This window comes from Ictalurus furcatus, chromosome 17 (assembly GCF_023375685.1).
Source record: "Ictalurus furcatus strain D&B chromosome 17, Billie_1.0, whole genome shotgun sequence".
Taxonomy (NCBI): Eukaryota; Metazoa; Chordata; class Actinopteri; order Siluriformes; family Ictaluridae; genus Ictalurus; species Ictalurus furcatus.
Genome location: NC_071271.1, coordinates 20,312,246 through 20,337,254, shown reverse-complemented (window position 1 = coordinate 20,337,254; position 25,009 = coordinate 20,312,246). Strand labels below are relative to the sequence as shown.

The following is a 25,009-nucleotide window of genomic DNA, read 5'->3' as shown; positions in this document are numbered from 1 at the left end:
CACCCACCCACCCACCCCCACCCACCCCCACACACACACACACACACACACACACACACACACACACTTATTTACACCTAGGGCTCATTTAGCGTAGTCTACCTGTTAGACAATTGGAGGAAACTGGAGAACCTGGAGGAAACCTGTGCGAACTCATTTTTTAACCTTTAATAAATGTTTTTTCAAATAAATGATCAATACAATATGCACATCTACTGTATATCGATTATATACCATAGTCATCAACAAAAGGCATATTGTAAGCTGACGTTCAACTCATTCCTTCTGCACTGTATCCTGACTTCCTAGGAATTCAGGATACAGAGAGCGATCCTCAGAGGTTGCAGAATTTGAAATCTTGGATGGGTCCATCTCAGAGAAGGCAAGTTCACAATTCTGCTTCCTGAGTTCCAATTACACGCTTTGATACTGTTATGTACCCAAAAACAGCAATAATCAGTGCCTCCAGGATTTCACAATCACAGAAATGAACACAAAACCGGGCATACTCCGCAATATTCGGAGGAGTTTGCAATTGCTTATTATTATTTTTTATTTATTTACCGTGGATTTTCCTCAGATTTGGACCAAGACGCGTCATGTGACGTCATGACAATGCACATTCAGTCCAAGCCCTCTTTGAGTCACATGCATAGACCACGAATAAAACTAAAAAGGTCTCATTTACCAGCAAACATCACTATGAAAAACCGTGAAAAACTATTTCTTGCAATAGCAATTTCGTCAATTCAAGTAGTTTTCTTCAAAATAAATAAATAAATAAAATAAATAAATAAAATCACAAATTTTTAAAAAAGCCGCAACAAAATCAAGCACAGGAGCTGCTCTGAAATCCTGTATGGACTGAATAATGCTTTTTATTGTTTTGGGGTCTTATTGCTCCACCCCTAGTACATTTGCATCTCCCATGTTTTTTTTTTTAAATGGACCAAATCGTGTAGAACAGTTAGCAGAGTTTAAACTGCTGCCTCAGGAATGTATGGAAGACGGGCTATGGGGAAAGGGCTCAATACCAGTACTGGATCCAGTCAGAGGATTGTGAGAGTTATCAAGGTTAATAATGGGCATACTGGTTACAGGACAATATTTCCATCATGTTCAGAAAGGAAATGAAATATGGAATACATTAGTAGCTGAATATTTTTTGATGAGGTGAAAAAGAAAATACTCACCGCAGTCTCGTTCATCACTGTTGTCTCCGCAGTCGTTCGCTTGGTCACACAACCAGTACTTGGGTTTACACATGCCATTGTCACATACAAAATGGTCTTCCTCACATTCTGGTGGGGGGGAGGGGGGGACACAGACGTATCAACTCGGATTCTTAATACAGAAAGACATTCAGTGAACACGTCACCTTGAAATAAATGTCACTATTTCTCAACCTAGAGACCAGAATGTTGAAATGTTTGCACTATCAATGTGCTAAAATACTTCTATTAGACATCCTAAACTACAACACACTATGACATTAGTGTAGACAAAAACAATCTTTATACCCGTTTAGACGGTTACCCAAGTTAGCAGAATTTTTATACTGCTTATGTCTGTTCCATGGCAGTTTCCTTTATTTCTACTTTATCTACCTTCTTTCCTTCTTTTTCCTTCCTTCCCTCCTTCATTCCTGCCTTTTCCTTCCTTCCTTCCCTTCTTACTTCCTGCTTTTCCTTCCTTCCCTCCTGCCTTTCCTTCCTTCCTTTCTGCCTTTCTTACCTTCCAGCATTTCATGCCTTTCCTTCCTTCCTTCTTTCCTGCCTTTCCTTCCTTCCCTCATTCTTTCCTTTTCCTTCCTTCCTTCCCTTCTTACTTCCTGCTTTTCCTTCATTTCTTCCTTCCTGCCTTTTCCTTCCCTCCTTCCTTCCTGCCTTTTCCTTCGTTCCTGCTTTCTCCTTCCTCCCCTCCTGCTTTTCCTTCCTTCCCTCCTGCCTTTCCTTCCTTCCTTTCTGCCTTTCTTACCTTCCAGCATTTCATGCCTTTCCTTCCTTCCTTCTTTCCTGCCTTTCCTTCCTTCCCTCATTCTTTCCTGCCTTTCCTTCCTTCCCTCATTCTTTCCTGCCTTTTCCTTCCTTCGCTCGTTCCCTCCTGCCTTTCCTTCCCTCCTTCCTTCCTGCCTTTTCCTTCGTTCCTGTTTTCTCCTTCCTCCCTTCCTTCCTTCCTGCTTTTCTGCCTTTCTTACCTTCCAGCATTTCATGCCTTTCCTTCCTTCCTTCTTTCCTGCCTTTCCTTCCTTCCCTCATTCTTTCCTGCCTTTTCCTTCCTTCCCTCCTTCCTTCCTGCCTTTTCCTTCGTTCCTGTTTTCTCCTTCCTCCCTTCCTTCCTTCCTGCTTTTCTGCCTTTCTTACCTTCCAGCATTTCATGCCTTTCCTTCCTTCCTTCTTTCCTGCCTTTCCTTCCTTCCCTCATTCTTTCCTGCCTTTTCCTTCCTTCCCTCCTTCCTTCCTGCCTTTTCCTTCGTTCCTGTTTTCTCCTTCCTCCCTTCCTTCCTTCCTTCCTGCTTTTTCCTTCCTTCCCTCCTTCCTTCCTGCCTTTTCCTTCGTTCCTGTTTTCTCCTTCCTCCCTTCCTTCCTGCTTTTCTGCCTTTCTTACCTTCCAGCATTTCATGCCTTTCCTTCCTTCCTTCTTTCCTGCCTTTCCTTCCTTCCCTCATTCTTTCCTGCCTTTTCCTTCCTTCCCTCATTCTTTCCTGCCTTTCCTTCCTTCCCTCATTCTTTCCTGCCTTTTCCTTCCTTCGCTCGTTCCCTCCTGCCTTTCCTTCCCTCCTTCCTTCCTGCCTTTTCCTTCGTTCCTGTTTTCTCCTTCCTCCCTTCCTTCCTTCCTGCTTTTCTGCCTTTCTTACCTTCCAGCATTTCCTGCCTTTCCTTCCTTCCTTCTTTCCTGCCTTTCCTTCCTTCCCTCATTCTTTCCTGCCTTTTCCTTCCTTCCCTCCTTCCTTCCTGCCTTTTCCTTCGTTCCTGTTTTCTCCTTCCTCCCTTCCTTCCTTCCTTCCTGCTTTTTCCTTCCTTCCCTCCTCCCTTCCTGCCTTTCCTTCCCTCTTGCCTTTTCATTCCTTCCTTTCTGCCTTTCTTACCTTCCAGTATTTCGTGCCTTTCCTTCCCTCCTTCTTTCCTTCCTTCTTTCCTGCCTTTCCTTCCTTCCCTCATTCTTTCCTTCTTTCCTTCTTTCCTGCCTTTCCTTCCTTCCCTCATTCTTTCCTGCCTTTTCCTTCCTTCCCTCCTTACTTCCTGCTTTTCCTTCATTTCTTCCTTCCTGCCTTTTCCTTCCCTCAGTTCTATTCGAACACGTCTGTGCTGCTGACCACCAAGAAATAAAGTGTGGACAATTCACTTTAGGCTGGTTTTTTTTTTTTTTTTTGCTCTTTCAGCCGAAAACCGAAGGTGCCATTTTTAATCCATTTTTGACTGAAAATGTCCGGTGGCACCTGTAATAAATATAGCTACCCGATATATAGTGAACTATACTTGTCCAACGTCAGCCGAGCCGAGCGTTCTCCATTTAGCATGACAGAAAGCAAGGGTACAGTGTCGATGCATCCTTCCAGTGGCAAAATCAAAAGTGTTGGTCAAAATATTACTAAATTGAGATGGGGGAAAGGGACAGGGCTTTCAGTGCGTCAAGTAATATCGGAGAGTTCAAAACCCCTGCATAATTCTCAATCATTCCAGATTCATTTGTTGCTTGGCTCATCTGCCTTTTAAATGAGGACAAATAAAGAAGTTTGCTATTCCCAAAATGCGTACACTGCGAAATCCGTAAACATCGGCAGGTCTGCTATCGCTTTAATACTGCCACATGCATAACTGATCACATCTGAACGTTGACAAAAACAAATGCGTTCGTGTGATTCTGAGAACCGGGACCGAGTGTTGCTGCTCCGTTCGTCTGGCACTTACGGCACTTTTTCTCGTCGCTCATGTCTCCACAGTCGTTCCAGCCATCACACTGCAGCTCTTTGGAAATGCAGTATCCTGTAGCGCAGGTGAACTTACCCGGACAAGCTTCACACCGAGAGGCAGACAGACACACAGACAAAGAGCACACAAAGGAACATGGACATTAAATGAAACCATTCAGCATTTCTAACACATAAGCAGAACCAACCACTTAAAATCTTCAACTGTTCACTCGTAAAGGTTTGTGCACCTGTTGAATGCAATATAGAAATAATAATAATAATAATAATAATAATAATAATAATAATAATAATACTAGAGCAGGATTATCTAGAGCGGCTTACGGTTCAGTGGGTCGTATGCATTGTATTGGGCGCTGAAGCCTTTATCCGTGTACGAGCTGTCCGAATGGAAGCTTACCACCATGGTGTTGGTGTTGCTGTTCAGAGTCAGTGTGGATCTTTCGCCACAGTACCTTACAGACAAGCAGAAAGGAACACCACCTTCTTTATTAGGATTTGCAGTAGGGAAATTTAGCTGTATGGACACACATGTACACTCTTACACACGGACATAAATAATAATAGAAAAAATAATAATAACTGACAACCCATCGCACCAAAGCCACCACATATTATGGCCTTCAAAACATGTTTAGGGCGACTTCAACAACTCGGCTCACGCTGACCCCGTCTGTTCGGTGTTACGATTATCCAGTCAACAGGAACGCATATTTGGACTCGGGGAATTGTGTTTGAAAAATATCAACTATCCATCCATCCATCTTCAACCACTTACTCCTTTTCAGGGTCACGGGGGAACCTGGAGCCTATCCCAGGGAGCATCGGGCACAAGGCGGGGTACACCCTGGACAGGGTGCCAGTCTATCGCAGGGCACAATCACATACACATTCACACACCCATTCATACACTACAGACACTTTAGACACGCCAATCAGCCTACCATGCGTGTCTTTGGACTGGGGGAGGAAACCGGAGTACCCGGAGGAAACCCCCGCAGCACGGGGAGAACATGCAAACTCCGCACACACAGGGGAATCGAACCCCGACCCTGGCGGTGTGAGGCGAACATGCTATTTAGCAGGATCATTCATGGAGTAAGCCGGTCACGATAAGTACCTTTGTTGGATGATACATTGTCCGAGAAACAATTGCCACTGATATAATTAACAGCATAATAATGCAAGAACACCCATTCAAAGCACAATGAACTTTTAATTCCTAAGAAATATTCATACATCGTGTATTCTTTCACAAGCTCTCACGCAGCTTAAGCGGCTCAATCCCCGACATTATAGACTATGACTGGATTATTCGAAACACTAGAACTATTCTTTTTGATTCCTTCTTTAAAAAAAACAGTTAGTGTGAAGGTTCTGGAAAGGGACCTTGAGTCACACTGAGTAGGCTCTACTAAGCGTCGGTCGTTAACCGATCGCAGATTGCGTGAGGGAACGTAAGCCTTCAGGAGAGAGTTGAGGTAGGAGGGTGCTGATCCAGACAAGGTCTTGTAGGTGAGCATCAAGGCCTTGAATTTGATGCGGCGGCTACAGGAAGCCAGTGGAGGAAGATGATGAGGGGTGTTCAACAGTATAACAGTTTTAATTTAAATCAGTGCTAGCGCTTGCTGCGCATCTTAAATTGAAGTGCACAGTTTTTGCATTCGAATGTGCACTTTTATCTTAAATTTGACAAATATTTCAGTTCGAATTTTAATTTGGCAGCCCTAGAGCAGACGAGAGGACAGAAGCAGCGCGAATGGCTAAAATGTTGGCGACATTCATTCTTATGTAAACAAACACGCACGTGAACACATTGGGCGACATCGAGGTCCGCGAAAATGAATGGGGTCGTGTCCACATATCGTACGATAAGCCGATAACATAAACACTCATACTCGAGTAGAAATATTCCCAAAACTATCTGAACTTAAGCACAGTGATGGAATAGATGTACATCATTACAATGCTGTTGGTATTGGACTGAAAATTAGGATGAGCCGATAAATAGTTCACTTATGTTGGAATAAAACGTGTGTGAAAATCTCAGCTGTCACTGTAGATATATTCTAAAAAAAACAAACAAAAAAAAAAAAACAAACACGTTTTTCAAAATGGAGTCTGTCTGCCTATAACATACACCATTACATCTCTACTGTAAGAAACCAGAAATATATTTCATGTAAAATAAAATGACATGTTTAACAGAAAGGGTTGTGTATCATAATGAAGAGACATGACGTGTAAATCTTACTTTGTGCCGTTGATCTGCACGTAGTCTTTGTTGCAGACGCGGATGTTCACGCCCGGTTCCTTCAGACGGAACATGGTGAACTTCACACGGATTTTCATGCCTTCAGGGACCTGAGCACATCACAAGCACAGCGTCAGCACTGAAGGTGTAGTAAAGGACAGATTCAACCTCTTTTCTGTGCTACATCTTAACTGAATCTTTAAAAGAAGAATTGAACAATAAAAAAATAATAAAAAGATAAAACTATATCCAATACCTCAAATGTACTGAAGCAAATGTGGCTAACGAGTAAGCTACGCTTATAGCTACTAGTTTAGCATTGTATTTATTTATTTATGGTTCTTTTAATGCCATGCCAGCATCAGTGACTATTTTCATGGCAAGATCAAGGTAAGTAAAGCAGGGCATCCCAGCAATCCTTACAACATTACAACAATACAATCTTAAACCCTTTCAGCAGCATCAACAACAGCATCTATATGAAGTCCTTCACTTACATATTCAATAAAAAACGTCAGGATTTTTCCTGGTGAGACATTTTGGAAGACGTCTAAATACGTATTTTCTGAGTAAAAGCGTTGTCTAGTATTGTTAAGAGCAGGACCGTCCATTAGTTCATGTTTAACATGTTATTCTTGTTTTACAGGAATCACATGTTGGAGGTCCTTCACCGTTCAGTAGGAAAGCATGTGTAAGTCCTGAGTGTCCAATACGGCATCTTGTGTATATGGTCTGATCGTGTCTGGATTCAAAGGGGAAATGAAGTTAGCACTGTATCTAATCAAAAAGAAATCTTCTGGCTCAGTAACCCCAATTAGTAATAAACCGATTTTTATAAGTAGTAGAATATATCCATATTTTACAAAAAAATAAAAATTTAAAAAGCTTCAAGATAACTTTTACTGTTAGTTATTAACAGTGTGATGTTTAATCTCAGTTTTCTAGATAACAGTGTGCCATAGAGTATCTGTTCGAGATGGTGAACATGGTTGAGATGAATTTATACTGATGATTTGTATGTAAATGGCCTGCATGGTCTGCAATGATCTGCAAAGGTAAAGCGCTTTTATCCAAAGCTCACGCAGCTTAAGTGGCTCAATCCCAGACATTATTGACTATGACTGGATTATTCAGAACACTAGAACTATTCTTTCTAGATTTTTCTTATTTAAAAAAAAAACCCAAAAAAACATTGTTAGTGCATTGTTAATATACTGGGTTTATTTTTTTTCTCCATTTACATTAGATTTATTCATTCAGCAGACACTTTTAACCAAAGTGACTTACAAATGAGGAAATGGTAAATGGTCTGCACTTATATAGCGCTTTACACTGGTTCTCATTCACCCGTTCACCAATGGTAGCTGAACTGCCATGCAAGGCGCTAACTTGCCATCAGGAGCAACTTGGGGTTCAGTGTCTTGCCCAAGGACACTTCGGTATGTGGAGTCACGTGGGCCGGGAATCGAACCGCCAACCCTACGATTAGTGGACAACCCACTCTACCACCTGATCCACAGACGCCCGTGTATGTATGACGCTAAACTATAAGTTATGTTCTTCCTTTATTTCTAGCATCATTAGCCTCATCAGTGCAAAGTGCAAAACTAATTACACTTTGAACAATAATCCAGTCTTGGCTGATGGATTACAATTGGAGTAAAGGGCCAAATGTGTAAATTAGAATAGTTTGTCCAACTACTCTCCAATTGCACAATTCATAGCAGCACGTTAGCTCGTATATTTTGTTTTGAATATGGTGTTAGTAATTTCTTGAGTAATACTACAAAATCACATCTACTTACAGTTAAAGTAACCCAGGTGGATGTGTTCGCATAAATCTTTCACTCGTCAGACGAAGCGGAAAACGATTTCAGACACCGACACCTCAGCCGAGTGTAAAGTCAAATAAAGTGAGATACAGACGCAGAGGCTATGATAGAACAGTAAGTATAGTTACACTGATGTTCCAGTTGCAGTCCACCATGGGGGGGTAGAAGCTCGGGTAGTGTGGGGTGGTGAAGTTTCCGGACAGGTTGGTCAGAAGGCCTCCACATGTCTGAGCTACAGAAAGAGACAGCGATGAAGGACAGACAGAACAAATCATACCAAATTAGCTTAAAGCTACAGTAGTGCAGAGATAAGAGACCTCAACTCGCTCTATAGAACATGCGATATGGATTTTACACGACAGTTTTATAAATGAGAAATTGATATCGAGTAGCTGATATTTAGGACACAGTATGGCCAAATATTGAAAAATGGAAATAAATCCCAAAGAAGAGTCACTCACTGATAGCGCGTCAGCTAGCTAGCTCACGATGATTTATACATTTCCATTAAAGGTGCATTTGGTGAAATTGGCTTCCCTGCTTCCTTTTCATCTGACAAGCTTTTACAGTTAAAGTCAGAAGTTATATTGATGAATAATGTATTGTTTATCTTGTCTGCTGTAGTAACGGTTTCAGTGGGACTGTTGCTGGGAGAGTGGGGGGTGTGCAGTGGCTTAGCGGTTAGCATGTTAGACTCGCATCTCCAGGGTTGTGGGCTTGAATCCCCCGTGTGCGTGAAGTTGGCGTGTTCTCTCTGTGCTTTGGGGGTTTCCTAAGCATACTCCAGTTTCCTCCCCCAGTCAGTTGTAAGCTGATTGGCATTTCCAAATTGTCTGTTGTGTGTGAACGTGTGTGCGATTGTGCCCTGCGATGGGACGCGTTGGCACCCATTTACATTTACGGCGTTTGGCAGACTCCCTTATACAGAGCAACTTACATTTATCTCATTTATACAACTGAGCATATGAGGGTTAAGGGTCTTGCTCAATGGCCCAGCAGTGGCAATGCTAGGATTTGAACTCGAGACCTTCCGATCAGAAGTCCGACGTCTTAACCACTGACCCCATAATATCCTTTACGCTATTGGTGATTTCCATCGGCGTATTAAGGGCATAGAGTGTGAATCACTTAAAGCCAGACAGGGCGCACCTCATCCCGGGTGTCCCCCGCCTTGTGCCCAGAGTTCCCTGGGATAGATCCAGGCTCCGCCGCGACCAAGGATAATGGATGTGTATGGAAAATAGATGGGTGGATAAGCATTCTTGGAACTCCGCTCGTCCAATCAAATTAGTGAACCGGAACTAACTGTTGTACAGTAATAATTATGATATTTTTTCCCCCTTTTGTCTTTATTACCCCTTTCTCACATTTAAATGTGTCTGAAATCTTGGGGAATTGTTAACATTTGACAATCTATTAGTAGCAAACTTGCGAAGCATTGTAGAAAGTATAGCGTTCAATATAAGTAACGCACAAACAGTACAGGGGGGGAAAAAAAATAAATCAGTCCCACATGACCAGTTATGAAATGGAGTGATGCAGCTGACTCAGAGGTAGAATGCCTGCATTGTCAGCATAGTGTGTGAATTCTGACTCGGTCAGTTCCTCTGAGTGGTTTATCCAGTGCTTCCCCAGGGCATTTTCATCTACTTTTCATCATCCTGTAAATGTTTTAGAAAGAAAATGAGGACATGGAGCATAATGTGTGGTGATGTATTAATAATACCTGTAATGATGGGGATGGCGCTGTAATGGGCTTCAAATCCTGGTCTCTGAATCATACCATCAGTGATGAGGTTGATGAGCATAAAGTTGCCAGAGGAGATCACTTCCAGGGGGTTAGTCGGGGGGCGCTGACCACAATTCCTGTCAGTGCCGAAAGAGTAGAGAATTTGGTGCCTGAACTGGAACTTCAATGTAACTAAAAAAGTAATGGTCTATATATCATGATATCTGATATACACACACACACACACACACACGGTCATCCTATTGACTGAAAACACTCGACTCCAATTTCATCTTCAACTGCTAATCTAAGAAGTCCATATTCTTTTGTCACTCACAGATATGTAATATTGGATCATTTTCCTCAATAGATAAACGACCAAGTATAATAATTTTTATTGAATTTTGTTTAATTGTCTGCTTTTAGGACTTGTGCAAAAATCTTTAGGTCATATTTATGTAGATATAAAGAAAAAGGGTTCAAAAACTTTCAAGCACCACTGTGCGTGTACATTATATTAATATTAATATTTATTATATATAATATTTTTCGATAGATAGACAGTACACGCATGCACACACACAAACGAACACGCAGTGGTGCTTGAAAGTTTGTGAACCCCTCGGAATTTTAAATATGAATATATAATTTAATTACAATCTGAACGGAAGCAGCCGATTCGATGTCAAAATATTGCACTTCATTTTAAAATGGTAAAATTAAAATAAAAAGTGCTACAGATTTTTCAGCGATTTAAAAAAAAACTAATAAAATACATTCATGTTTTTTTAGTAAACAACAGAAATTAATGTAAATAATATAAATCATGAAAAAAAATGAACACTAGTGTACTGCTGCTAGTCTGAGACAAATACATCAATACTATACATCATTACATTCTGTCTATCGTAGAAATGTCTTCGAGACTTGTGATATGAATTTTTGGTCACATCGTTCACGCATGCTGTAAATCTTCATACATTTGCTTTGAGCAACAGTGTTGGGCAAAATAATCTCATTTTCAAGTAAAATGATTTTGTAAAGTAGCAGGGAAATCTATACGATCATTTACTTACCATTTCTCCAATACATTTCCATTACATTTGTGTTACTATAATAAAATGACAATATTACAGCACTTTAAACTGAAAAAAAAAAATGACACGACCTTGATTGACGAGGCACTTAAATCAAGTACATAAAGAATTTGGCAAGAATTTGTGTTTATAATGTGGTCCATCAAACCAAGCTGCTGCATCATGTATGTACAGTACACCATATACACTTACTCTTTCTTACTTTTACTGTCTGCTGAATGAATAAATTCCTGTTATCACTGACATTAGAGCAGCTATAAACCGTTGCTCCCACACAAGCTCTTAATTCGCCTGAAGAAAAGTTTTCAGTGTCAGAAAACTTGCAGTTACAGCATTAACAAAGTGCTGACATTGGAGACTCCTTCCAAAAGGTTAAAGAAAACATCGTCTTACAGAAAATATCATCGCCTAAACAATTCAACATTTTGAATCTGCTTATTTAGATTTAGTCTTCGCGTTACTATGGAAACTACACATATAACATACATGTTAGAGTGCATTAATAGAAATGTATGATTTGCTCATCAGCCACTTTCAGATCTAATATTAAAATAAATAAATAAGTGAACACCTTCTGACCAAACAGATTCAATAATTCAACAGTGTCGTGTTCTACATTTTTTATGAGGACCTTCCGTACATTTAAAATGCAGCTCGGCTGTTTTACAAAAAAAACTGCAAAGAACAGGCTATAGGCCAACATGTATATCGTGAATTTAAAAAAGTAAAATAAAAATAAACCTCTGCGATCAGGAATTCGGTGAGATATCCAGCTAAGCCATTAAGAGCAACGCCAAATCAATAAGACGAATCTGAATACCAAGTAAAATGGACAGGGAATTTAGTCATGCTACAAAAACGGGCCATTCTGTTTCCATACTTGGCTGCAAAACTCATGCTGAAGAATGTCTACTCACTGCGTGATGGCGTGAGATGTATCGGTGCTGAGAGAGTCGAAGATAAACACGTAGTCGCTGGAGCATGAGTCCTGAATGTAGAAAACAGGGAACTTGACCAGGATGGCTTTGTCTTTAGGAGCGCGGATTTGCCACTGGCAGCGTGTCTGGACTGGATACTTGTCTGGGTAACCAGGAGACTGGAACTTCTGGATACTGGACATAGCCTCCAGACGGACGAAACATTCCGCTGCTGGAGAGAAAGACATTTCTCACTCTGAGTAACGGCACGTTAGAGGACATCACCATGGCGTTAACTGAAAAAGACTAACCCTGGATAGAAATGTACACTCTGGCAGAGTTTAACTGCAGTCAGACTTTGTATATTCAGTACACGCAGATGATCTTGAAGGCAGTGATCACTCAGCAGGTCTCCGCAAGTTAAATTACAAACACCCTAAACTGTGTTTTTATTATTAAATCCTTTCGTTTGAAATAATCTGAGTGCACAGATTTGGTGACGGTATGAAAATACAGCAGTTTTGCCTTTTTTATTTAAGAAACAGAGCTAATATACTCATTGGGAAAGTTTGAGGTAATATTAAACATGAGACAGGTCGGTGTTATTGCCTCAGAAAATGTAAGAGCCAATCAGGTTTCGTTATGCAAATTTCTTCAGTTATTAAGACAGTTTCAATTTGCATAATCATGAAATTTGGATTGTGGGCGCAAGGTGGCTTAGTGGTTAGCATGTTCGCCTCACACCTCTGGGGTAGGGGCTCGACATCCACCTCCACCCCACGTGTTGGGGGGCATGTCCTCCCTTTGCTTTGGGGTTTCCTCCGGGTACTCCGCGTACTCCGGTCACCAAACAATAAAGGGTGTGCCTATCAGAGAGAACAATAAGTCCTGTTCCTTAGTCCGAATGAGAGCAAAATTGATGCTTTTGTTTCGTTTGCGATTTGGCATGCTTTGTTTTCTCACTACACATAATTAAACAAACCAAAACGCAAATAAATAAATAAATAAATAAATAAATAAATGACTGATTCATTGGTCAACAATACAACAACAGAAAATTGTAAACACACCATTGTTAATGGTGTGTAGAAATCGTAAAAATCACCTGAGCACAGAGAACATGGAGATGCACTTAATACGTCACTAAATGGAGAGGAGCAGTGAGATATATCACTATATCTGCCAGAGCCATATCTCCCTGCTTCTCTCACCTGGTTTCCCATTGAAGCTAAGCAGGGTTGAGCCTGGTACCAGTACCTGGATGGGAGACCTCCTGGGGAATACTAAGGAAGTGGTATTAGTGAGGCCAGCAGGGGGTGCTGCTGGAAGTGATATTAGTGAGGCCAGCAGGGGGTGCTGCTGGAAGTGGTATTAGTGAGGCCAGCAGGGGGTGCTGCTGGAAGTGGTATTAGTGAGGCCAGCAGGGGGTGCTGCTGGAAGTGGTATTAGTGAGGCCAGCAGGGGGTGCTGCTGGAAGTGGTATTAGTGAGGCCAGCAGGGGGTGCTCACCCTGTGGTCTGTGTGGGTCCTAATACCCCAGTATAGTGACTGGGACAGTAAAAACAGCACTGTCTTTCGGATGACTCATTAAACCGAGGTCCTGACTCTCTGTGGTCATTAAAAATCCCAGCACACTTATCGTAAATTGTAGGGGGATAACACGGGTGTCCTGGAGAAATTCCCCCATTGTGGGGATCTATCATGGTCCCCTAATAATCTCCATCCCTCTCCTCTCCACCTGTCGCTAGTGTGTGGTAGGTGTTCTGGTGCACTGTGGCTGGCGTCGCATCATCCAGGTGGATGCTACACACAGGTGGTGGTTGAAGAGATTCCCCCACGCTGTACAATGTAAAGCGCTTTGAGTGCCTAGAAATGCGCTATATAAATCTAAGGAAAAAAACAGATACAAAAATTTCCATTTAAAACATTTTGTGTACTGTTCATTTTCTCCGTTTGTTAATCTTCTCTTTTTATCAGTCCGATTCTCCAGAACACACCACATTTTCACAGCACCAGCTCTGTCATTTAACTCCGTTTGCGATTTTTTCGCAGCTCACATCTACAGAAAAACGTCATCAACAACCCAAAGCACGGAGCATTTTTGCTTCACTTCCTGTTTCGGGGTCGATTCAGGTTAGAATCGCTTTCTAACTGCAAACGTACTGCTTTTGCGGTGGACCCGTATCTCACGCGGATGTTCTCGGACCGGACGTTTTGCTCCACACCCGAGTGTGACTGGTTCGGTTCATTTGTACACAACGATGATGAAAAATGCACCAAGGTTTGACGAAGAAGGACTTCACTCTACGTATGTGAAAGCACCATAAAACTCGTAACCATCCACAGAATCCTTGAAGGAATTCTGTGTTGAAGAGTGTAGGTGTGTCTGAAACTTAGATTGGGCCTCCATGTCCTTCGTGCAGGTAAAAGGTCATGCATGCAGGAGTAAGCGCTGGGGCTGAACGTGTGCATCGTGTTTTACGTGTTCATGCAGGAAAACGCTAAAAGAATGGAAAAGGGCAGCCATTTTTCAGTGACTGGCAGGAGAGAAGCTGCCAAGCCAGGTGGAAAATTGCAGAGCAGCAGTGACTGAAATAGGACACGCTTTACTCACGGGCTCTCGGGTTCCTGGCCATCCGGGGGTCTGTAACTGCACAGTGAGAGAGAGAGAGAGAGAGAGATGCATAAGTGGAGCTCTGCACTCATTCTGTCCAATTTCCCAACATTTCCTATACGCCTGTCCAAAATCTTTTAATATCTCATCTCACCTTAGCGCACACACACATACACACACACCCTGGTTGGCATCGACAGTAACAAACATCTCCCACAGCAAATATAATGTAAGCAGTTCAGGACTCTGAGACACTGCATTGTGGCTTTCTAAAAATGACTCAAAATGGAGACATACTGAAAGTACACCAAAACCTTGTTCGGCAGAAACAGGAAACGACATATTTCACGGACGGTTCACGACATTAAGCGTAATTATAAATGTGATAAACAGTACAATGTGCCTTTTATTTATTTATTTATTTATTTATTTTTGAAACGCTGTGGTATAAGAGGAATAAAACACTTTGGGATTGGCTGTTATTGGAAAAGAATCAAATTCAAGGTGGGAACAGTAATTCCTCTTCGCTTCAGTTTGCATCGCATCACCTCAGCGTTGATGGGTTTTTCCAATAACAGGATGCCTCATCCCATTTCATTCCTTTCATACGCTGCATTTTCTACGTTCTACGCTCTGCATAACCGATCGGCAACAAACGGTGCTGCTAGCCACACCCACATGTACTAGTTCCTAATGGGTCCAGTGTTGGACAGCTTCCCAAGCCCTTACAACTGGAACCATTTGGTACTGAATTGTGGAATACGGCAGAAAAGAAAAGAAAAATAATACAACAATCCTGCTTGTTAGTGTATTACGAGCAGGAAAAAAAAAGCCCTTATTAACACTCATAAATACAATTAGCACCACAATCACATTAAACACGCACTTCACACCACAAGAATAAATCTTCACGGCGCCAGATGATAGCAGTCTCACAAATAGCAGTGCAGTTCTACTGTGTGAAATGATATGCTGATGAAACATTTTTTCACTTCACCTCACTAAAGGGGGGGGGGATTGAAACCCAGGCGTTCTGGCACAGGGAAATGAAAGTACATTCTGACCTTTTCATTCCCCAGATTGATGGTCGTTTGTAAATTGCAGAAGTCGACAGCTCAATCATGCGTTCATCATCTTCTCATTATCCACACCGTACTGTATTTACGCTGATGTGCATGTCCCTGCACTTTTAAAGGCCAGAGTCTGACCTCTTTACGCTATTTTTATTCCGTTTAGTAACAACAATATTAAACATGAACTTTATTTCAATAGCTACTTTCATTTCCGATACAAGGTGCTCGACATCAATTTAGTGCTTTAGACGGATGCTTAGTGATCGAATTCCGGGACAGTTCAGGACTTTTCCAGCGCTAGCTCTTTTACAAGATTTTTCATTCAGTGATTACGGACTCGATATTACTGGTATTTCCCCTTCAGGCAGGATTTCATTTGCATCCCCCCCCCCCAATCAGAAATCATTTCAGACTTCAGTCCACAGTGGAAGCTGACAGATGATGGTCAACGGTGTTAAAAGAAAAATGCTGACCTCACTAAGACGTATAATCGTTGCAGCGCTACACCAAAAGTCCTGGTACTTTCGCTATTAAAAAAAAAAAAAAACCCTTTATGGAGGATCTTTTTTTTTTCCTATGCCGCAGTGATATGCAGTTGCTGCTGGTTTAACGAGTCAGAACCTTGTCTTGGATAATTCTCTGAACTGTACAAAGCAACTTCAAATATGATCGTGAGATGAGCCGAAGTAAGGTGTAGTGTTCGTTAATCTACTTATCACTGTCGATTACAAAAAAATGGTTCCCTTCTTTAAATTCATCCTTGAGGTTTTGCAAAGCTGTGTATACAAGACCTTTATATATTATGTAAGGAATAAAATATTGTTTCATAATGCTGTTATAGGAAAATCCACAGAAGGGGATGCTAGAAGTCCAAATAATGGATTGAACAAAATCCTGTTACATATTTAGTGTCTTTCTTTAATTCACGAGATGTTTTAAGCACTTCAACAACAAAAAGAGCTTCTTAAATTCCAAGAGCTAATTCCGTGCACCTTGTGTAAAGCCTGATAAAAGAACTGATTAGATGCAAAACGAGGTCTGCAATAAAACATTCATAAAACCTTTTTTTTTTTTTTTTTTAAATAAAAAACAAATGCATTTAAGAGCAATAAAAGCCTTAGCCAAAAAAGCAATGTAAATACAGTTTTAATTTGTATTTAAAAAGAGAATGTGTGTATTGGGCTGTACATTCTGTTGTGCCTGTAAAATGTGAGCTATAATAAAGGCTCAGTAAAATCTTCAGGGAGCGCCATAGTCATGTACGTGCGTGTGCGTGTGTGTGTGTGTGTGCGCGTGTTACTCGAGGCAGTGATGTCGGTGATGGTGAAGGTCTGCATGCTGCGTTTGCCCTCCTGACGGACTCCTCGGCGAAGGGTTTCCAGCACGCGATCCGCTGTCAGCCTGGGCAGCAGCTCCTTGTCCGCTGGAGGAACATCGAAACGTATCCAGTGGTATGCGGTCACACCATCCCTACACACATGTGGAGAGACTTTTAGCGGTGTCAGAATCACGACTACACACCGATTCATTTCTTCCATATATTTGGCAGTTTTCTAGTCACAGTAGACTGTATTCCGAGTAGAAGTTCAAAATGAATCATTTTTAGAATATATATTTATGTATTTAATAGTAGCCTCGAATTTCCTTCCGTGTTTTTTGCTTCTTGGTCTATGCTGACATATTGGTGGTGATGAACTTAATACTGCTCCTCACTCGCGCCCATATCACACAAGAAAAATCGAATTAAGTCCAAGGTCAGCATCATGCATTAACTGAGACATGCCTCTGTTTTCAAACTCCACCCATAGCACTTTCGGAATAGCGCTTAAAGTTGCTATAGTGGATTTTTTTTAAAAAATTCCTTACTTGTACAAATAACCTGGAAGATATGTAGAACATGATATTAAAAAAAACAAAAAAAAAAAACAAAACACAATACTGGATTAAGTCGTGGCCTTAGCAAAAGTGTATTAAGTCGACAACCTGTTTGGAAAATGGACTTCCTGTCCGGAATGCTTGCTTGTGTTTGGATGTGCCTACTCTCAGTCATTTTCTTTAGAGATATAGAGACTATACAGGCCACTATAGATCCTGGGGGAGGAGTTTAGGGAACATGGACAGGAATCATTTAAACGTAGAACCCACCTAACCATCACAGACGTAATCATTAATCTTACCTAATGCACCTTTAAGTCTATAGTTATGTCTGATTTCTGAATATCGAAGTGCACAATATCAGAATTAAAGCCTCACTGTGTGTACCTCAACTCATATACAGCTTTAGATCAGTAACCATAACACGCTATAACATGCACTCTACGGCCAAAAGTATGTGGACACCTAACCCACACACCTATATGTGGGTCTTCTGTAAACTGTTACAAAGACATTCTAGACACTTCTGTGCCTCTAATGTTCTGGCATGCTGAAGTAGTAAAATTTCCCTTCGACGGAATTAAGGGGCTCAAACGTATGCCACAAATCCCCACAGCCACGCTTTACAACCCGGTTTAAAGCCTTGCCTGACGAGTGCTCAACGAGGACACGGATGTGATTACTCGGGTGTCCACGTACTTTTGGTCATCCACATTGTAGGTAGGCGGTAAAATGCTTTAGGATGTGCTGGTATAGGGAAAGGAACACATGGGATGGTGGTCTGTTATCACCCTGAAGTGGATTCTTTTCCTATAACAGGACATGATGTGTTTTATTCCTCTTATACCGCAGCAGTTACAGTTTTTGATCGATTAATGAACAGCAGCAGCTTAGATTTTTTTAACCATACATTAAATAAACAATTATGTAAGTCACTCTAGATAAAGGTGACTGCGAAATGCCATGAATGTAAATGTGTTTATATAAACGTCATGCTTATACGAAATGAATCACCACCTCATTACCAATCATCTTTGAGAATTCAACAGTGCTGGGGAATAATAATTAATACATGTTGCAATCTGTGCACTACTCTGACATCTTAGCATTGTAAAGCTCTTTGCAAACTTTATACGTGATGGAAACTCTGATAAACCACATAAACCCAAATACTGATCTGAGTTAACCCTTATGCTCTGCATGGGTCAACTATTTTTTTCCCCCCAGGATATCTAACTTGGTGCCAATGTGCTTGGCTCAGATCCTCTACTGACGGCAGAAAAAGAAAGCTGCATAAGGCTTAAGATTAAGATTCCATAGACATATCGGCACCAATAACGTATCTGTAATCGTTGTACAGTAAAACTGCATTGATGAATACACATCAGGGTTTAGCACTGATCACCTCGTGAGTTATATCAGCAGTCAGTGGCTTTTGGGCAGCTCTGCTCACACGCCGGTCTTACCTGAAGGCAGAGATGACAGACTGATTGTAGTACTTGAAGAGAAAAGCGTCATTGGAGATTGTCTTATTCAGCTGAAAAGAGAGGGGGGAAAAAAAAAAAAAAAGACAGTATTGATTTTGGGAGTGATATGAATAATTGTATCAAACACGATAGCGACACCGGTGGTTAAAATTCATAAACCTTGATATGAGCCATTTTATTCACGGTTTCCGATTCAATGTAGGATGCTAGTAAAACCCAGTCCTAAATGAAATCAGGGACAAACACACACACACACACACACACACACACACACACACCCCCACACACGGCAATGAAATCAAAATGGTTTTGCTGACATTGCCAGTTTTCCCCCCGGCTGTATAATACGATCTGAGCGTGGGTTTGAAGTGATGGCTCGCTCGAAGCAATAAAGTGAATAAAATGCTGGACTATAAGTCTCAGACTGGGGTTTATATGGAAATACATAATTTGGTCTTACGTGACCTATAGAGCGCGCTGTACGATTGAAAAGAGATTGCACACATTTCAGGCAACATGCCTCAAGGGAACAGAGGACGCACTGTGGATGGAGCTAAAAACACATAAAACACTTAAAGAAAGGACACAAACACCGTCACGGTAATGAGTAAAGATGTCTTAGCTATGTGTTCGTATAAAACTCTCTAATCATGAGAACTGCTTAAGCTTTTTATCAAAGCTTGCGCTATGATTGCTAATGTTTTTTTTATGCTAATATTGTATTAAAACTCAGTTCAGGAGATTTATAGTTATATTTGATCCCCCCCCCCCCCACTAGGTTCTCTGCTTAGATATTGTATTTTCTGGACCATTGGTTGGTTTCTTTATTTCACTTGGTCTGAATATTTGGATCAATACTCAGAATCAAATCAGTGCTCTAAAAGGTTTCTTTACTTCTATTCAACTTTGGCTGTGTGGGTGAGGTCTTCCAGTCTGCTTCTACTTGCTTAGAAATCTTCTTTCTTTCTTTAGGAGCTTATTTATTTATTTTATTTTACGAGCCAGTTGCAGCTGAACGTCGTTTTCACTCCATAAATCCAGATGGCATTCAATCTTACCTCAGATCATTCGCTGTGAAATCTGAAACATCCAGACTACGTGCAAAAAAAAAACCCTCAGATAGAGCAGATCACTTCCACACCTGGTGAAATTGGACATGTTCTACTACATATATTAGTAGTTCTGATAAACTACAGACCTTATTAGGAACACAATACTAATCCTGGGCAGGCCCTCCATTTACTTTCAAAACTCAATTCTTCATGGCATGGATTCCACAAGATGTTTGAAACATTCCTTTGAGATTGTGGTCCATGCTGACATGACGGCATCAGACGATTCCTGCAGATTTTTCAGCTGCACGTTCATGCTGTGAATCTCCTGTTCTACTGCATCCCAAAGGTGCTCCATTGGATTAAGTTCTAATGACTGAGAAGGCCACTGACGAACACTGAACTCATTGTCATGTTCATGAAACCAGTTTGAGATGACTTGTGCTTTGTGACATGGTGCATTGTCATGCTGGAAGTAGCCATTAGAAGATGGGTGAATTGTGGCCATGAAGGGATGCACATGGTCAGCAACAATACTCAAATAGGCTCTGGCATTCAAGCGATGATTGATTGGTATTAACAGGCTCAGAGAGTGCCGAGAAAACATTCCCTACACCATTACACCACCACCAGCAACCTGGACTGTTGACACAAAGCAGGTTGTGTCATCCATGGATTGATGCTGTCGGCACAGAATTCTGACCCTACTATCTGTGTGCCTCAGCAGAAATTGAGATTCATCAGACCAGGTTATGTTTTTGCAGTCTTCAACTGTCCAGTTCTGCTGAGCCTGTGCCCACTGCAGCCTCAGCATTCTGTTCTCGGCTGACAGAAGTGGAACCGGACATGGTCTTTTGATGTTGTAGCCAATCTGCCTCAAGGTTCGACATGCTGCGCATTCCGAGATGCTTTTCCGCTCACCACAATTGTACAGAGTGGTTATCGGAGTTACTGTATCCTTTCTGTGAGCTCGAGCCAGTCTGGCCGTTCTCCGTTAACCTCTCTCATCAACAAGGCGTTTCCCTCTGCAGAACTGCAGCTCACTGGATCTTATTTTCTTTATTGCACCATTCTGAGTAAACTCTAGAGACTGTTGTGCATGAAAATCCCAGGAGATCAGCAGTTATAGAAATACTCAAACCAGCCGGTCTGGCACCAGCAATCACGCCAAAATCACCGAGATCACATTTTTTCCCCCGTTCTGAAGGTTGATGTGAACATTACTCGAAGCTGCTGGCCCGCATCTGCATGATATTATGAATTTCACTGCTGCCACACGATTGGTTGATTAGATAGTTGCATGAACGTATAGGTGTACCGGTGTTCCTAATAAAGTGCTCAGTGAGTGCATGTCCATTTCGCTATGGCACATACAGTACCATATCTATCCACCAACTTGATCATAGTTTGAAAATCACTTTGAGGAAATCAGCACCAAGCTCCTGAATGAAAATACATACGTTAAATAACAATGTAGATTCCTTTTAAGTTGCAGATAAGGCTCAATAAAGAAATGTTGTAGGCTTAGCACTTTAGCATTACTCCTAATCCCTAATTTATGATATTTACCATGTAGGTTCTGTAAGCTCTGAAAATCAAGGCTCAGCTCAAAGAAAATGAAGATGCAAGTCCAAGCGCTCACCCCCACATCCCCCACGCTACCCCAATGCTACACCACTCTGCTGCATTAACCTCATTTAGAACCAGAGGGGGGAAAAAAAACCCTGATGCTGATGGATTTCAAGACCCGGTTTAAATTTTACATAAGCCATCAGATCTCCAAAGACAGGTTTAATGCAATCCTACTTATAGTTTTTTCCCCCCAAATACATGTCAGAGCACATCAGATTACAGCGCAGCCTGCTTGAAGCCCGGCCTTTTTAAGATGAAAGAGTCCATGTTAAAGAGAGCAAACTGCAGCAGCACAAAAGCCGCATGCGATAAGAGCATGATCAGCTAGCCATAAATCTTTAACAGTAAATCTGGAGACATTATTGGGAAGACATGCGGTAATGTTAAAATGAGTGATGTGTGTTGAATTCTGCTGAGCTAACATCAAACTTAGATTCTTTAACTAAAATACGCTAGTGACCTATAACTATCATCACTCTTAAATAAAGCCACTGAAAAGAAAACATCAACCACACTGCTGCGGTCAGTGACATGACAAAAGTACATCTCTCTGAAAAATCTACTAAACAGACAGATCAACCACCACTGTGCAGTGTTCATTATGCAAGGAATTAAAGACTTGGGGCCATGCTGTTATCGGAAAGTAATCAATAGAGTACGTTTACATGGACAGCAATAATCTAATTATTGACCTTATTCTGAATAAGACAATGTTGTGATGAAGGTGTTTACATGAGTCGCTTTTAGAATATTCCTTTCATGTTCCCGTTTTACATGTTATAGAACATAGATCGATTAATGGCACACGTGATTACGTCACCGCGCCACGCCGTCCGACGTTCCCTCCAGAATTTCACGTATCGACATACGGCTGGTCTTCGTTATGGTCCAGCATACAGTTCTGGGTGTTTTTTTTTTTCATTTTACGAAAGCTTCAAGTGCGGTTAATTATTTGTCATGCTGTACGTGCAAACAGACGACTGCTTGAAGCCGTGGGCTGCGTCCCAAACCGCGTACTTACCTACAATATAGTAGAGATACATGTATTTTTCCTACTATATCGTAGATAAGTATGTGCTTTCGGACGCAGCTGTGCTCTTATTTGCCATCAAACGCTTAACCACTGCCGTGTGTGCATGTGTCCTGTCGCAAAATGCATGCGGTGCAAACTCTCACACGGTGTTAATAGTGTGTTTAAGGTGTGTACATGTCTGTAATGCACGTCGAAAATGCGACTAAAACAGGAGTACTTCACATGTCTTAATTCGATTCGTGTTTACTTCGAGTGTGATTTTAGTCGGATTAAGGTCATCTATAATCGCTGTTTACATGCTAGTTTCTTATTCAGAGTACTGACTGATTGACTTTTACTGTTACCGGTTTGCTGTTAAAAAGGATTAGCCAACATGATGATTAGACAGCTTTCAAATGGAGAAAAGGTTCTATGTTTTATGTCGTTTATCAAATCTAGATTTAAAAAATTTAACACAACATTAAATGCAATTATAAATGGATAAAAATTAATTTTAAAAAATAATTATTAGCAAATTGCTATATATATATATATATATATATATATATAGCAATTTGCTAATAATTATTTTTTAAAATTAATTTTTATCCATTTATAATTGCATTTAATGTTGTGGAATGTCCATGAACAAGCTAGACTTACATTATAACAGATATAAATGATCTGAACCCGATCAGAAAGGATATCACCATTATCAGAAAACTGTGAAAAACAAAGCACTGACACTGGAGACTCCTTCCAAATATCCTGAATAAACATCTTCTTATAGAAACTTCAGCACATTAACAATGACGCATGCAGCAGCACGCCTCGTCCTCAACCAGACCAAAAGAACCCATGTCACACCCCTCTTCATCTCCCTCCACTGGCTTCCTGTAGTCGCCCGTATCAAATTCAACGCCTTGATGCTCATGTACAAGACCTTGTCTGGATCAGCACCCTCCTACCTCAACTCCCTCCTGAAGGCTTACGTTCCCTCACGCAATCTGCGATCGGTTAACGACCGATGATTAGTAGAGCCTACTCAGTGTGGCTCAAGATCCCTTTCCAGAACCTTCACACTAACTGTCCCTCAGTGGTGGAATGAACTTCCAACCTCAATCCGGACCGCAGAATCTGTCACTATCTTCAAAAAACAGCTAAAGACCCACCTCTTCCGTGAGCACGTAACTAACCGCTAAAACACCAACCCCACATTATTAATGTAAAAAATATTAAACACTTACTCTGGCTCTTACACCTCGACTCTGCACACTTTGCTTCTCTAGAACTTAATTAAAAGACCTTGTACGGTAGCACTACTTTTTTAAAAATTGTTCTCCGCTTGATATTTCGCTTTGCTTGTATTTCCTCATTTGTAAGTCGCTTTGGATAAAAGTGTCCGCTAAATGAATAAATGTAAACGCTTTTCTAAAATCGTTTATTTCGAGCGTCCGCCACACAAATTCCTGTCTAAGATGTTAACATATAGTATTAGAACGAGTGCATTAATATAAACCCTTGGTTAGCGTTTCAGCACAAAATTGAATCAACACCTTCTGATCAATCCGAATCAACAATTCAACAGCACATGTAAGAAGAAAAAGAAAAAAAAAAATGTATACACTTGAAAATTTGCAGGGCTGATTACGTAGACGGCCGTTTTCCTGCAGTTTTTGTGCTCCAGAAAGTGAAGAGCGTAATTAGAGTTTCATTTCTGTGGGGTTTGCTCACCGGCACGCGGTGCTTCAGCGCTGCTTCGAGTCTTCATCAAACTGGGAACATAATTTGAGCGAATAATAATTAACTAACAAAGTTAAAATATGACATGCTGATGCGTGTGCATAAACTACAATGGAGAAGCCATGAAACAAAAAGACAGGAAAAAAAAAATTGTTAGTTTTCATAGAGTTATGTGCCATCGCAAAAATGAATGAATAATTCCAGTAATGAAACAAAACGATGCCGTCTAGCGACGGCGAGCTAACCTTGCATTAGCTAATCTGAAAGGATTTCTGAGAAGAATAAAAGATACCTTAATACAGGTTCATAATTTTCCACAGCTAAGCTGCACACGCCGGCTAACGTGACCTAACCTTACTGGAATTTTGTGAAGACTTCTATAAGCCATATTTATAAAATGTCCATAAACTAAACTGCTAACACTAGCTAGAAGGATAACATCAAGCTAATCTGAAATGATGTCGAAGAAAAATCGAAGCTATATTAATACATCATCTTAACGTTCACTGCTGAACTACATAAACCAGCTAACATGAGCTAACCTGACAGGAATTAAGCCATATTCATAAATGTTTAGCATTTTCATTGCTATCACTAGCTATCTGGCTAACATGGGCCACGCTGACAGGATTTGTGACGAGATGTGTAAGTCATAAATGTTCAGAATCTTCACTGCTATCACAAGCTAGAGATATGTTATCTCTCTAGAACAGCAAGCCGTACTGAGGATAAAAAGGAATTTTAGAAGAAAATTTAGAAGT

General features: G+C 41.0%; 1 protein-coding gene across 2 annotated transcripts in view; it reads right to left on the bottom strand.

Moving 5' to 3' along the window:
* The window catches only part of st14 (ST14 transmembrane serine protease matriptase), a 68,773-nt gene that overhangs the window by 17,620 nt on the left and 26,144 nt on the right, over positions 1-25,009 (bottom strand). Inside the window, exons 4-13 of one of the 2 annotated variants that reach the window (XM_053646629.1) lie at positions 18,789-18,859; positions 16,748-16,917; positions 14,375-14,410; positions 11,761-11,992; positions 9,744-9,883; positions 8,146-8,249; positions 6,186-6,295; positions 4,256-4,386; positions 3,912-4,016; positions 1,194-1,301 (exon numbers count right to left, since the gene is read on the bottom strand). In XM_053646629.1, the coding sequence (XP_053502604.1) occupies positions 1,194-1,301; positions 3,912-4,016; positions 4,256-4,386; positions 6,186-6,295; positions 8,146-8,249; positions 9,744-9,883; positions 11,761-11,992; positions 14,375-14,410; positions 16,748-16,917; positions 18,789-18,859 (1,207 nt within the window). The remainder of the gene's footprint in view (positions 1-1,193; positions 1,302-3,911; positions 4,017-4,255; positions 4,387-6,185; positions 6,296-8,145; positions 8,250-9,743; positions 9,884-11,760; positions 11,993-14,374; positions 14,411-16,747; positions 16,918-18,788; positions 18,860-25,009) is intronic. The other variant, XM_053646630.1, reaches the window with a different exon arrangement.